At 37.0% G+C, this 14,993-nt stretch overlaps 1 protein-coding gene across 3 annotated transcripts; it reads right to left on the bottom strand.

The window, feature by feature from the left end:
* LOC109227286 (transcriptional corepressor LEUNIG) lies at nt 1,512-14,562 on the bottom strand. Of its 3 annotated transcripts, none has more exons than XM_019392392.1 (19): nt 14,342-14,562; nt 14,145-14,225; nt 13,180-13,277; nt 12,970-13,079; nt 10,776-11,162; nt 10,605-10,699; nt 10,152-10,230; nt 9,984-10,056; nt 9,722-9,771; nt 7,305-7,607; nt 6,949-7,161; nt 5,756-5,986; nt 5,533-5,674; nt 4,815-4,924; nt 4,522-4,671; nt 3,597-3,752; nt 3,368-3,484; nt 2,592-2,798; nt 1,512-1,896 (listed from the first exon to the last, which is right to left on the bottom strand). In XM_019392392.1, the coding sequence occupies exons 2-19, from the start codon at nt 14,174-14,176 to the stop codon at nt 1,753-1,755; spliced, it is 2,697 nt and encodes an 898-aa protein (XP_019247937.1). In that variant the 5' UTR covers nt 14,177-14,225; nt 14,342-14,562; the 3' UTR covers nt 1,512-1,752. The 3 variants fall into 3 exon arrangements, with proteins under 3 accessions (XP_019247937.1, XP_019247936.1, XP_019247938.1); XM_019392391.1 differs by having other exon boundaries at nt 5,756-6,001; nt 14,342-14,560; XM_019392393.1 differs by having other exon boundaries at nt 5,533-5,650; nt 5,756-6,001; nt 14,342-14,560.

Here is a 14,993-nt window from a genome sequence, read left to right as displayed (position 1 = left end):
ATTACCTGAATGGTATTTCTTTCCTATATTTCAAATACTTCGTACAGTGCCCAATAAATTATTGGGAGTTCTTTTAATGGTTTCAGTAACTGCGGGATTATTAACAATACCTTTTTTAGAGAATATTAATAAATTCCTAAATCAATTTCGCCGTCCAGTAGCGACGATTGTCTTTTTGATTGGTAGCGCAGTCGCCCAAAGCCCTTTGAGAAATCATTATTTACCAAGATATATTGATGATAATTGAATCAAATAGTGATGAATAATTTAAGGACTCAATGAAAAATTATGAATTTGTACAACTTAACAAAAGAAAACTACCAATCAAACTAGAATGTAAAGGTAAAGAACTATACTAAAAGTGCAAACCATTAACATTTACCATAAAATTTACATATATAGGTGTAATAATAAATTTGAAATAGCTACTCCTATAGTCGGTTTGGTTCGACTTTTTTTCGGTTTTTTCTGATTAAAACCAAAACCAAATAAAATTTGATCGATTTTTTTTTAAAAACCAAAACCAAACCAAACCAAAAAGTATCAAATTTTTTGATCGCTTTGATTTGGATTTCGGTTTGGTTCGATTTTTCGGATTTTTATGAATACCCCTAGATATACCTTTTTGCATGTAGATATCTATTCAGCATTAACCATCAGGTTGGAAGATCTTCCCCTTCCATTTCTTGAGAGCTTCAGCTCAATCAACACTCGATGTTTGTATTTTTTATCATTATTTTATGTGGTAACCACACTTGAGCACCACCCCTAACACAATGTTCTTTGCTTCTTCGAGAGAGTAAAGGGCAATCCTGTGCAGTAAGCTCCGCCTCCCGCTATGCACGGGATCCGAAAAAGGACCGGACCACAAGGCTCTATTGTATGCAGTCTTACCTATATTTCTGCAAGAGGCTATTTTCACGGCTCAAAGCCATGACCTCCTGATTACATGACAACTACTTTACCAATTACGCCAAGGCCCCTTCAAAACAATAATACCCAAAGAGTATTTGGGTATTTACTCTCTTGCTTCTCCTAGAGAGTAAATACCCAAATATGCATTATGTCAACACTTTAAAGGGACGTTTGGTATGAGGTATAAGAAGGTATAAGAATGGTATAAAAATTTAATACCACCTTAATACTTTGTTTGGTTAGCAAACCAGGTATAAGTTATCCCGATATTAATTTTAACACTGGAATAACTTATACCTTATAGAAGGTGGGGTAATTAGCACCGGTATAACTTATACCTTCTTAGAAATTATGTCACTGTTAATACAACATACCAAACAATGAATAAACAACAATCCCAGCATAACTTATCCCAATATACCTTATACTGGTATAAATCATATTCCAACCAAACGACCCCTAAGGGGACATAGATGGAGAAACTTAAAAGACTAAACACCCTTGTAAAATTTGGAAAAACTGATATGTACACTCACTGAACCAACTACACCTGATTATTCCAATTGATATAACCACTTTGGAGGGGAAAAAACATTGCAGAAAGTTGACAACAACAAATTTTCTTCTTTTAGGTTTTCATAATATAAAGTTAGGTACCAGCAGTCAAGATGAGCAGGGAATGGGGTTAGTACATGGTTCTTTCAGGCGCAACCGAAAAAAATAACAGAATACAAAAGCTAATGCTAAATAACAGACACAAAACATCTCTTCGGAAACCGGTAAAAGATTTTACAGTGGACATACAACTGGGGCTAAGCATGGATGATGGTACATATCTTACTTCCAAAGCTTAACAAACTTGTCATGACTGGCTGAAGCAACTAAACCTGCAACTGTCGACACAGCCAAGGAAGCAATTAATCCTTCATGTGCTGTGAGAGTCATTGTCTTGTTCTCATTCATGTTCCATAGCTCCAACGACTGCAAAATGCACTATATGCATTAGAATTTGTGAATCAATTCCAACATAGACAGAGCTGAGTGATTCCTTCCCCTCTGCCCAAGCCTTGGTGAACAGAGTCATCTGGTACTTTTACTAGTAGAAGATAGAAGGTACTCGGTGGAATAGGTAGAGTGCATGCAAGATGGCCCCAACACCACAGTAATAAAGAAAATCAACTCAATTATTTATCCTTTGGGGGGGAGGGGGGAGGGGGTGCACGACATCTGGGAATTTGGGTATGTGGAGTCAACTGAGTATTAGAAAGTCTATGTTAGACTATGAACAAAATGGTATGAAGAAAGAAATTGAAGGCTTAAGATTAAAAAGTTAGAAACATGGAAGTGAAGATATTCACATCACAAAGTCTTTCGATATTCAGTCATGGGAAGGAAAAAAGAAGATATTTTGACATAGTGAAGGTGCAATGAGAAATAGGTTATTTTGCAAGATCTCCTTAAATCATACAACCACCACATTACATGGTTAATTTCGAATATTCAGTGTTAGCGAGACTAGCTTCTAGGATTGGTTTTTTGGTTTAAACTGGAGAAAAATACATTTCACATAAGATGTTTAGTATATCTCTGCTGAAATGTGTTACCAGAACAAATATCCACTATATCTTGGGGAAAAAACACAGAAGTTTTGCAAAATAATGTAAGACATGACTTGCCTGGTAACAGCCGATTACAAGCAATGATGAATATGTAGGGTGGAAAACACATGAGTGGAATTTGTTGCCATTTGAACTAAGCTCATGTAGACAGTCCCCTTCACTACCCGACCTCAATGTCCAAACCCTGACAGAGTCTTCACTAACCGATGCTAGGAGCTCGCCTGAGGGATCCCAGCAGACAGAATGAATTGGTTTTGTGTGACCCTTCAGAAACAATAGCAATATGTTAAACACACCACGGTCTGGAAACACAGGCAGAGCTATATTGAAACATATGATAATAGTTATTAGTGCATGTAAGCAGCCTTGGAGAAAAGCAACTAGAGAAGTTATCATTTATCTCTCCTAAGACTATCTATGTCAGGTCATACTTTATTATGGGTAGGTAGCAGGTGCCAGATCTCATTAACCATGTGAAAATCCTAAACTTTGCAAATGTAATAAAAGCTAAATATAAAGCAATCGTAACTAGGGAAACAGAAGTTTCACGTCACTAAAAGAACCTTATAATTGTCAATCAAGCTTTTTGCCAAAACTCATATGTTCTTACCCTACATGGAAATTTGTTCAACATGATCCTATTCATATATTTGAAGGTTGGATAAGGAAAAAATAAATGATTAAATCTCCCATATTTCTTCTAAATATCTTAGTTTTCCAAGTTGTTGAGATGGATTAGCATCTTTCAACTTCCAAAAGAAATTAGAGAAACACTAAAATAAAACAAAGTTAGTAACTTAAGTTGTACGGGCCTGTCATTAAGGAACACCAACCTTTAACGAATGCCGACAAGCTTGTGTCTCCACATCAAGTATCGATACAACATTCTCGGCAGCCGCAGCAAGATATCTACCGATGCGGGGCTGAAATCTTACCTGAGCCGTCCCACCCTACTCGAGACATGAAATAACATTAAGAAGAGATGGAAGATCATATAATTGTGCATCACTGTCCCCAATCCCCTGTTCCAATGTACATATAACAGTAGATGAACAATTTTACCTTGAACACTCTTGTGCAGCTACCATTGTTAATACTCCAATATCTTATCTCACCATCACCATCACAAGAACAGATCAGATCTTCTTTATTGGGATGGAAATCAAGTGACATTACACCAGCAGAATGCCCAGTGAAAGTCCGAAGCGAGTAGCCCGGCTGAAAACAATTGCAGGGGGAGTTAGGAAAACTTCAAAAAGAACAAAGCAAGACGAGTAAGTCTGATTCTTTTCTTCTTTGGTCGCTTGAGTTTACTGCACTATGGCCCTTCCAAAGATGTTCATTAATGCATTTTTTTTCATGAAAAGATTCCTTGATGGCACCGAGAAGATGAATAGTATGTTCAGTAATGCAATTTTACCACAACCTCTCTCCTCTTAACCACTTAAATGAATTTGAATTGACAAAATGACAGTCACTAAAGTGTTCCACCCATTCTAAAGAAGCCAACTTGGTTTCCTTCAAGGTCGAACATCAATACAGGCCGTCTTCAAGGTAATTTAAATATCAATACATCCGCTCTAGATTAATAATATTATTAATCTAGACGGATTCAATCAATTTTAATCATATTTACCCTTTTAGCGGTATATAAACTACTTCCTGACCTCACAGCCAAAAAAACAAATAAAAAATATCGACACACAAAAAGCTCAGTGGACAAACTAAATATTCTAGTAAACCGAAGATAATCTTACTTTATGCTGTGTTTAATTCGAGATGTTCTAGGAGAGATATCAAACTGAACGAGCCTAGAAGTGTTAAAAATACATATCCCAAAATGGATATAGAGCATACTCAAGGAAACAGCTTATTTTTTAATGAATACTCAAGGAAACAACTTGGGTGGGAATAATCTGAATATAAACATAAAATATGTTAATAATAAGAAATAAATTATGAAACACTAAAGACAGCATCAACTAACATTGTCAGCATCCCAAACCCTGACAGTTTTGTCAAAAGAAGATGTTGCAAGTCTTGCCATGCTTGGACTGAAACGAACATCAGTTATTAGCGATGAGTGCTCCTCAAGTGTCGTTTTTTGCTTCAAGGTATCAGTATACCATAAAACAGCCTGAAACGAAAGATAGAACATAAACAGTAAAGTTATTTCTTTGAGAACCACTAAGAAGGCATTAAGCACCATAACAACAACGCATTGCTTCGATGCTACAGAAATACACTTTGAAACGAAAGCATTGATACTTCTACACTAACCTTTTTGTCATGACCTCCACTAGCTAGCAGTTTTCCATCAGAGGAAAAGTGACAACAAACAACTTTACTGGCACTAGCCCGAACAGAATTCACTTCATTAAATGTGAACCCTATAATCAAAGGTTCTTTTAGTCAGAATATACCCCCATTCATAATTCTAGATAAACTAGGAAGCCAACTCATTTCCTAGTTGACAAATTATAGATAAAATTCATGTTATTTGCTAATAAAAAGCACCATGAATTGACTTTAAACTACAACTCTTCACAACCAACACCCAATCTGCAAAACAACAATTTCATAAACCTTTATGAAACAGATACCATAGACATACAGAGATATTAGAAAGTAAATGCACCACAGAAAGGAATATTCTTTTGTTGGTCTCTGGACAACCATTAATCTCTTTCCTATTCTTTTCTTTCTTTTTTATGGGGCCAGGGATCAGCTGAACTATAGGCATTCTATAGGACGCATGCAAGCTTCCAGAAATCAAAGTACCAAACAATAAGTTAAGATCTGATTTAGATCTTGAAAGGCTTAGAGAGATGAAAGCATTGCGGCTGTCACTGCCTAGTTAACAGAGCTTCCATGTATAAATTTTTCCATAACTAAAATACAAAAGGAGGAGGCGTCAAATACAACTGCTGTTTAGTACAAGACTACACAAAATTCGGGACTAAATTTTAAGTCACGGAACCAAGTACACCTCACTAACCTTTACTGACATCCATACCGCGACCAACTGTATCCCGAGGATCGGCCTCATCGTGAGATAAAAATGACTCAACATTATCATCAAGAGAACCATCATCCACAAACCGATCCATATCAGCCTGCACAAGATCTTTGTCATCCCACTGCCAAAATTGCATTCAATGAGGACTGGAACAACCCATTAAGGTTTCATCCACTGGCACAAGATAAAGTATTTCTATTACCAATTGATTCGATGGGGACGTAAGAGTGCCATTATTATCTGCTCCAAAGATCATCAATGGTTTCGAAGAACTTCCACTATGTTGCAAGGCAGGCATTGAAATCACATCTCCGGGTGTGTGAGTCGATGGTGTTGAGGGAGCAGAACTTGGGGAAGGTCCAGCAGTGTTTGCAGTTCCTGAGCTATTAGCAGGCCCTGAAGATGAAACAGGATGTTTTCTCTTTCTCCCAGTCTGGTTTTTTGAAGCCTTGAAAGACAAGAAAAGCATATTAGGAATCTTAACTTCAAGCCTGTGAAGTTGAGATTAACAGTCTCCAATATGGTAATCTTTCCATTGATCCCTTTTAAGTCATGAGAGATCAAGATCTCCTATCAATAAACATATTACATCATATTTCCACTTCATATTCTATGGTGCTTGGGATGAAACAAACTAAACCATTAATAGCATGTTAGGATCATCTAGCAAAAAAGTAGCATGCAAGGGTCAGCACAACCTGGATGAATTATATTAACATAAGAAATCCTCTAGTTTCATAGCAACTTTGTTTATGCATTTAATATTAGATAAGTGTTAACTTGAACGAGTATCTTTTCAAACTAGTGAAGTGCTGAAGTCAAAGATATGCAAGAAGGAAATAAAAGGGAGGGAGGGGGATATCCACGACTATAAACCCAAACACAACAAGGATACTGCAAAATAATGCATTAATCTTATCCCTACAAATAGATTGGTCACTTTTCTCCATTGCCTTCTCTTTTGTTTTTTATAAGGATTGCCTTCTCTTTTATCATTCTTCTCCCCCAGGTCTTTTTTTTCTTTTGTTAATTCTCTGTGGATACTTTTCATGGGCCCTCTAGGTTTAGAGTAACTAGCCATCTGCAAAATAGAAGGAAGTGCTGACATTCCAAAAAAGGCAACTCCTCAGCCTAGTTCATTAACTCGATTCCTTAGTGCATCCAACAGCAAATGACCGAGAATATTCTCTCATTAGAATGCAAAACTTCCTTGGTCGAACCAGACTTTAGTTCAGAAATTATATGGTGCTTCTTTCATAAGAAAATATTTTGACTGTGCTACAGCATCAATAAGAATCTGGTTTGTTAAACAGTAAAATGGCAGTAAACAAAAGGCCCACATGTTTTATGCCGCTAAAAAAAAGTTTCTATGATATAAACCAGAAAAGTAGAGACCTGATCATTTCCCCGAAAAGAATTTGACATGCTTCCATCTCCTGTAACACTGCCAATTTTATCTTGTTGCAGACTGTGATTTGAACTCTGTGGTTGCGGACCAGAAAGTGTGTGTTGAGGAAGCTGCTGCTGTTGCGACAGTTGGGGATTACCAGTATGCTGTTGCTGTTGCTGTTGCTGCTGCTGTTGCTGTTGGAATTGGGCCATCCTCAACTATAAATGAAAAAAGAAGTTTCAGTGATTACAGATGCCGATAAACTATGTGATATGCTGCAATACATAGTCACAAAGTTGACACATGCAAGACCTACAGCTGAGTAGCTAACGTTTCACCAAGCGATAACAAGAGATGGTACCTTGAGCAAAATATCTTGTGGAGGACCAGGACCCTGTGAAGCTGAACTCATATTTGGAACAACATCACCAACAGAATTTGAAAGGCCATCTTTACCCATACTAGAGTTCCGATTACTAAGGAGCATTCGTAGCCTTCTGCTTTCGACGTCACTAGCAGATGGTGAGGTCAAGTTCTGCTGTGCTAGGATAAGTTGCTGCTGGTGTTGAGGTGATAGCATTTGCAGTTGATGAAAGGGCTGAGGACCCTGCATAAAAGACTTTGGCTGCTGGAGAAGCCCCGACGACCTCAGCTGATCATAGCCCTGACAAGCGTGACAGAGAAAAATACATAAATTGTAAAATTTCAATAAAGGTCCAAATATACATCTCAAGCCAGTACCGATAAAACTCCCTCTCCTTTTCAATTTATGCATCTTACTTTCCTTTTTAGTATGTTTCAGAAAAAATGATACATTTCTATATTTAGTAGTTTTAATTCCAATATTCCCATTTTACCCTTAATGACACTCTCTTATAGGAATGACATGGCATGTTTAAGATCACAAGATTCGAGGGGTAATTTGTTATGTTATACACACCTTTAGTTTAAGACCACAAGAATCAAAAGTCTTCTATCCATTCTTAAACTTCATGCCTAGTCAAACTAAGGCACTAAATGAGACGAGTAATATATAACACCAATCTTTTATACACCCAAAAACAAGAAAAAAGACTGCCTAAAAGATGGAAGGTTACATATTTATATTCTTCAAAGTATAAGGGTCCAATCACTTGATTTACCGAGAGAAACCTCATTCGAGGGGTAATTTGTTATGTTATACACACCTTTAGTTTAAGACCACAAGAATCAAAAGTCTTCTATCCATTCTTAAACATCATGCCTAGTCAAACTAAGGCACTAAATGAGACGAGTAATATATAACACCAATCTTTTATACACCCAAAAACAAGAAAAAAAACTGCCTAAAAGATGGAAGGTTACATTTATATTCTTCAAAGTATAAGGGTCCAATCACTTGATTTACCGAGAGAAACCTCATACTAAGACACCTACAAACTAAGCATCAAATTGGACATGGTGTGGAGGTTGAGGATTGGTGTAGAAGGTTAGGTGGCCGAGTGGTTTTTCTTGGTCTTACTAAGTAGCATTAGTACATACTCTCGTCTTGTTTTTAGTCTTAGGTTTCTATTATTGCCTGTTGTTGCTTTCGTCTTGGTTATCTTACTATCTTGCTGTTTCCGATGCTTTTTTCTATGGCTCCTCATTGTTGTTTCTAGTTGTTTCCTTTTCATTACTGTTGTGCTTATGCTTCACTGACCCTGGACTCTATTGGAAACAACCTCTCTATCTCCACGAGATACGGGTAAGGTCTGCGTACACACTACCCTCCCCAGACCCCACTGTGTGGGATTATACTGGGTTTTTTGTTGTTATTGTTGTTGTTGTTGTAGTATTTGCAATCTTCAATCCCATGAAAACAACTACGTTATATTCAACAATCAAATTCTGATACATTACATGGTCTGCTTTAGGGGCACAAAAGGTCCACTGCAAGCGTAAGAACTCTCAGTAATTCGAAAGAAAAGATGTCCTTAAAGAATGCTAAATTTCAAAACCCAACGCCTTTTTTATAAGGTAATAGAACTTCATTAATGAAAGGCATAAATACCCGTATACAAGACGTATACCAAAAATAGAGAAACCTCACAAAAAACCAACCCCTTATTCGCTAGCATGACCAGAAGGAGCACACTTCAAGAAAACCACTCATCAGTGGACAAGAGAAATTTTTAAAAGTTTATAACATTGGGTACCCTGAGTGCCTCCAATTTTGATTCCCATCAAGCAGAACCCAAACTAGACAAATTTCACATTCACGTCTAACTGAATGTCAACAGGCACTCATCTCCAGAATTGCTAAAATAACTCTTTAGGGTTAGAAATCAACAACGCTTCTAGACAAGTTGCAACAATGTAATCATGAAACAATTGAGACTTGACCGTGAAAAGGTTTCAGAGGCATTTGCAGAAACACAATACAAAAACTTCTAATACTGCAATAAGGTATCGGCACAACCAGGTTTTCTGTCAACTAACTCCTTTCCCATCTAAAGAACATGTGGCTGCTTCCACTGAATCCTTGGCTAATACCACCATGTTATGACTACCATCCTTCAGGTAAATCCCACTATATTTTTTCCATAAATAGGTAACTTAGTTATCTTAATCAAGCCGTATATTGCCGATGTAAAGTCATAAGGAAACCGATCTTCAGAGACTCATATTGTCATATAGAAGCCAATAACATATAACATTTTCTATTGTGAAATATAATAAAAAGGTATTTACAAGAGATGCACTGTTAAAAAATAAGGAAGCAAGCAGAAATTATAAGATGGAATGTTAGAAACCTACAGTGAGGGGCCATCCTTTCAAAGTCAAATTGTTGCCAGCTTGATTTGATCCTAACACAACATAGTTAAGTCAGTTCATCTCTTGATCAAAAAAAAAAAAAAAAAGGTTCATCTGTAAATCGAGAAATCTTTGACAACTGATCCAGGATTTCCAGTTTCCTTTTGAATACCAGCTATTCTAATTAGAAACATAAGCTACATATCAATTAGTAGGTTTGCAAAAAGAAGCAAAAGCACTAAGGAGATCAACAAAGATAAGATACCAGGAATAATCAGTGATCCTTCGGGACCTGCAGCTCGGGGATTAAGTATCGGATTGATTTCAGTCTTTATGTCCTGCTCAAATGAAGCAACAAACCATGTAGCTAAGGATTATAATTAGTGAAATGAAACTCCTGAAGCAAAGAAACAAGAGAAAGAAGAATACTGACTGGTGTAGACCCTGGAAGTTGCTGACTACGCCCCTGAACCTGTGGGGACATACTACCGCTGGTACCGTGCAGCATTTGCCTGAAAGTAGAAAACCAGAAACACCTTAGTCCAATTTAGACCGATTAATTATGAATTATAATGCTTTCAGTCAATTGATATAAACTAAACTTCTTGGTTTAGACGCTAAATAAATGAACCTATGCTCCGAAATAAACAATTAGAAAGATTCTAATAAAAGTATAAAACAGGCTACTTTATCACCTCCAGCTCCACAAGATGCATGAAGCCTTCCTAGTGGAAATGTTGAAAATTTTCAACATTAAGTTCATAGATAAATAATAGTGAAAAGGGAAAACCAAATATTTTCCTTGCTCTCCTTAAATTTCTATGCTAACTATATGTTTCATTTTGGTATGAACAGAAAATAAATTTAGCTAATTTCATAAGCATACCCTGACGGCTGCCCAGCTGATCCTGGTGCTGCAGATTTCAACATAGAAGCGTGATTTGGATCTAAAAGCTGACTGACATTCTCACCGAATCTTTGCTGAAAACAATAAGAATTTGAAGGTTAATAGCTGAAAGGCATTAGTGCTTTCCAAACCTCCATGCAAGACTGCTACCTTCATAGCTGCATCGTCTAGTCTTTCCTCATACATCTTCGTAGCTAATGCATTTGCAGTTCCAGGATTCTGTCTCAGGAGAGAGTCATTTCCAACAATCCCATTAGTTGTACCATTCAAGAGGTGGTTACCATCTCTGCGCTGCTGTTGCTGCTGAGCCTGCTGCTGCTGCTGCTGCTGTTGTTGCTGCTGCTGCTGCTGTTGTTGCTGCTGTTGTTGTTGTTGCTGATGTTGCTGCCTCTGCATTAAAAGCTGCTGCATCTGCATTTGCTGCTGCTGTTGTTGTTGTTGCTGTTGCTGTTGTTGTTGCTGCTGCTGCTGCATATGTTGAGGCTGTTGGGCTTGCTGCTGCTGTTGTTGCTGCTCCCTTGCCTTCATTATTTGTGTCTGCAATTTCCAGATTCACATTTAAAGGCAAAGCAAATGAAAAGCTGCGCAAAACCTTGTAATAGATGATCTTTCAACAGCCCAACCAATAATGTGACATTCATCAAATAAACATTTTACTGGTAGAAAGAATGACAGCTCATTATAGAAGCCCCATAGGGAACTTTTTATCCTAATGAAATAATTTACTAACTAAACTAGATTCTCTCTCGGCATCGGATAAAACCTTACAGATCCCAACATTTCATGATCCAAACAAATTAAAAAGAATATTTGATTGTACATTAAAGTTGTAGGAGGTTGAGTGCATCTGCTGTACACTCACAGCAAATCAAATCAAGCATCTCTGACCACATAACAGATCATCAACATGCTAAAAACTCATATATCTAAACTAGATTATAGTAGGAATATAGGCACTTTAAAAGAGACTGAGCCTCTAGAATTCATTATAACAGGTACAGATGCTTGGTCAATAGATAGAACTGATTCCGTGTTGTATTCCCGTACAGTAAGATAAGAAAATTTCTGACAAATCTGCAGTCTCGTCAAATGGACAAAGGCATGGACCGACAAGGACCTAAATATGAATGGGTTTACGCGGTTGGTGGACAAGATGCAGGAAGCGAGGCTGAGATGATTTGGACATGTGAAGAGGAGGTGCCCAGAAGCCTCGGTGAGAAGGTGCGAGAGGTTGGCTATGTTGGGTCTCAGGGGTGGTAGAGGTAGGCCAAAGAAGTATTGGGGAGAGGTGATAAGGCATGACATGGCTTATCTGCAGCTTACCGAGGATATGACCCTTGATAGGAGAGTATGGAGGTCGAGAACTAGGGTAGAAGATTAGTAGGTAGTCGAGCTTTTCTTTTCTAATACCTGTAGTATCATTATTATTTGCAGATTTCCTTACACTTAGATCTTTATTACTACAGGTTGTCTCTTTTGCTTCGGTTATTTTATTATCATGTTGTTGTTACTGCTTGTTTTTTGTCTTTTTTCCATGGCTTTCCCTTTACTGTATTTGTTTTCAAGTATGTTGTAATTATGTTTTTCTTGAGTCGAAGGTCTATCAAAAACAGCCTCTCTACCTCCACAAGATAGGAGTAAGGTCGGCATACACACTACCCTCCCCAAACCCCACTTGTGGGATTACACTGGGTTTGTTGTTGTTGTTGGGTTCATGTGGTTGATGAGTGGACCCAGGACATATAGAATGTCCGAAAATGGGGTTCTCCGCAGCAATCCCATGCACCGCAAAAGAATGTACACAGCCTTACACTTACCCTGGAAGGGCAGAGATATTGTTTCTGATAGACCCTCAGCTAAAGAAAATATGGAAGAAGCACTGATAGCAAGTAATAGCTAGACAATATATTTAGAAAACTAAATCCAAGATAGCAATAGAGAATATGAAAGAAGTACTGATAGCAAGCAACAACATTACAAGGTATGTAGTGATTAAGTGAAAAAATTAAGAAGCGTAGCTATCTTTTGGCGCAGCTGGTGGCTCTACAAAATAGTGAGACAAGTGGAACCAACAACTTTCTAATCAAACAAACAACTGAATACAAGCCAAAAGGAAAGCATTTTTTAGCATCACTCTTATCTTCACGAGCAGTAACTTCTACTTGCTAGCAATTCTCATGTAACAAAAGAAGGAAAGCAAGCAAGAGAAACTCTTGACAAGAACTCTCAGTAGTTACTTCGTAATTTCAGCTAGGGGCGACAAAAGCAATCATATCGGAATAACTAACTTGGGGTCCAGTTGAATAATAAATTTTATAAGAAGGAAATTCTCTCATTAACCAACCTCGATATAAGAGGCAGCAACTTCGGAGTGCTTCTCATTGGTCCTTGCGATGAATATGTCCCAAAAAACAGACCACCACTCAAATAGAAAACCACCAGGAGCATCAATAGCTGAAAGAAATACCATCCAAAGGTCAAAATAACGAAAACCAGAGAAAATCAACTAGGGAAGTGCAACTCTCCTCTGCATAAGCTCAAATTATAATCTCACCAACAGGGTCAGATGACACTTTCCCTTCAGCTTGAAAAGCCTGAGCAGAAGCCTTTAAATCTCTCTTCACCAAATAATCATGAATATAGACATCTAGCCTGTCCAAAGTCAAAGGCACTGTGTCAGTTAACACAACAGATACCGCAATAGAGATATAGATTGGTCCGAAACAGAAAATGAAAAGCTGATTGCGCTCATCGCCAGGTGTGTATCGAATTGATTATAGAAACATGAGTTCAATTAGTCACTGACTAGTAAGAAGGAAAAATATATACGGACGAGTAAACACTTGACAATCAGACAACGTTCACTTACTATTCCTACAAAAACAAGATCGTGTATTTTTTTGTTTTAACTTTTTTCACTAATGATAAACAATTGGAGCTTGGAGAGAACCTATTTGACTGCTAGAACTGCGGGTTAGAAAGAGGCCTTACTTTTCACTTGGTTCATGCTTCCAAGAATACAGATTTGGGAATATTCAGAAGAAAAAAAATTCTTTTTTACTAATTAAATTTGTTCAGTTCTTAACATTAATACTATAGCTATACAAAACCCTTAATACCCAAACACTACAGTCAGCCAAAGAGAAATCTTCATATTCAGCTGGCTGATAAACACACACACAACGTGTGTGTGTGTGTAGAGAGAGAGAGAGAGAGCAAGTGTTTAAGCGACAAAAATTACAAAACCAATACCATATCAAAGCTTAAAACTGTGCAAACCCTAGCAGCACAAGAGCTAGTGAATAAAGACTAAAACTTTCTTCAACAAAATACATACCAAAACACATAAAACACAAAATTAAACATACCCAGAAGTGCAAATCTGGCTAAAAGGAACGAAACTATCCAGAAATTGGAGCTTTAACACCAAACCCAATACCCAAAAACTGAAGCAAACAAGAAAAGGAAAAATAAATAATGCACAAACAACAAACATATACTTCAATAAGAAAAGCTTACATTTTATCAGCTTCCCAGTTTGTTTGAGACATGTTGTTTAGTCCAACAATCCAAACAAACTTTCCTTAATAATGTCAGATCCTTGAAAAATGAAAAAAAAAACAATAATTTTTGGTTACTACTTAATTCAAAACAAACAAAAAAAAAAACAGAATAAAGAGTAGAGATAGAAAAAGCATAAGTGTGTTTGTATATACCCTTTTTACATTTGTGTTTTTTGCATATAAAATTGGAATCTTGGAGAATGGATGGACAGAAAGACTGATGAAAAAAGAAAAAAACAACTTTATTTTTATTTTCTACAGCTTTTTTTTAGTGTTTTATTCAACTCTGTTTTTCTCAGGGAACTGAAATTCTCTTTCTTTTTCTGATGATGAGTTTTGGAAGAAAAAAAAGGGATTGGATTTGCTGGAGCTGATGTTGCAGATATTGTAATTGTTCTGTAAGTTGAATTTTGCATAACAAGCCCTTGCTTCTTATCTAATTTTCAATATAAGTCCTCGTAGAATAAAGCTGATTTATTCCTCAGTTCTAAAAAGCCCTTTAATATTGAGTAATTAACCTTTATAACCATCTGTAAAATAGAGTTGATTATTATAAAGTAGCAGGGACAAAAATGTCATTTAAAGTATTTAGTCTTTCGACAGATGGTACTAACGCTGCAGTATATTTGCGTAAAAAGTCCCTTAATTTTAGTGAATTTGCGTTTTCTTTTTCACATTCTAGATCTTCAATTCTTCATTAATTTAATCTAGAACCTTAAGAATTGATCAATGTCGGGTAGGTTGACAAGCTGACGAAATGACAATTTTATCCTCTGGTGTCAAAAAGGGTCAAAGTGGTTTTGAT

This window comes from Nicotiana attenuata, chromosome 6 (genome assembly GCF_001879085.1).
Source record: "Nicotiana attenuata strain UT chromosome 6, NIATTr2, whole genome shotgun sequence".
Lineage (NCBI taxonomy): Eukaryota > Viridiplantae > Streptophyta > Magnoliopsida > Solanales > Solanaceae > Nicotiana > Nicotiana attenuata.
Note: the sequence above shows the minus strand (reverse complement) of the source record. Positions and strands in the feature narration are given on the sequence as shown.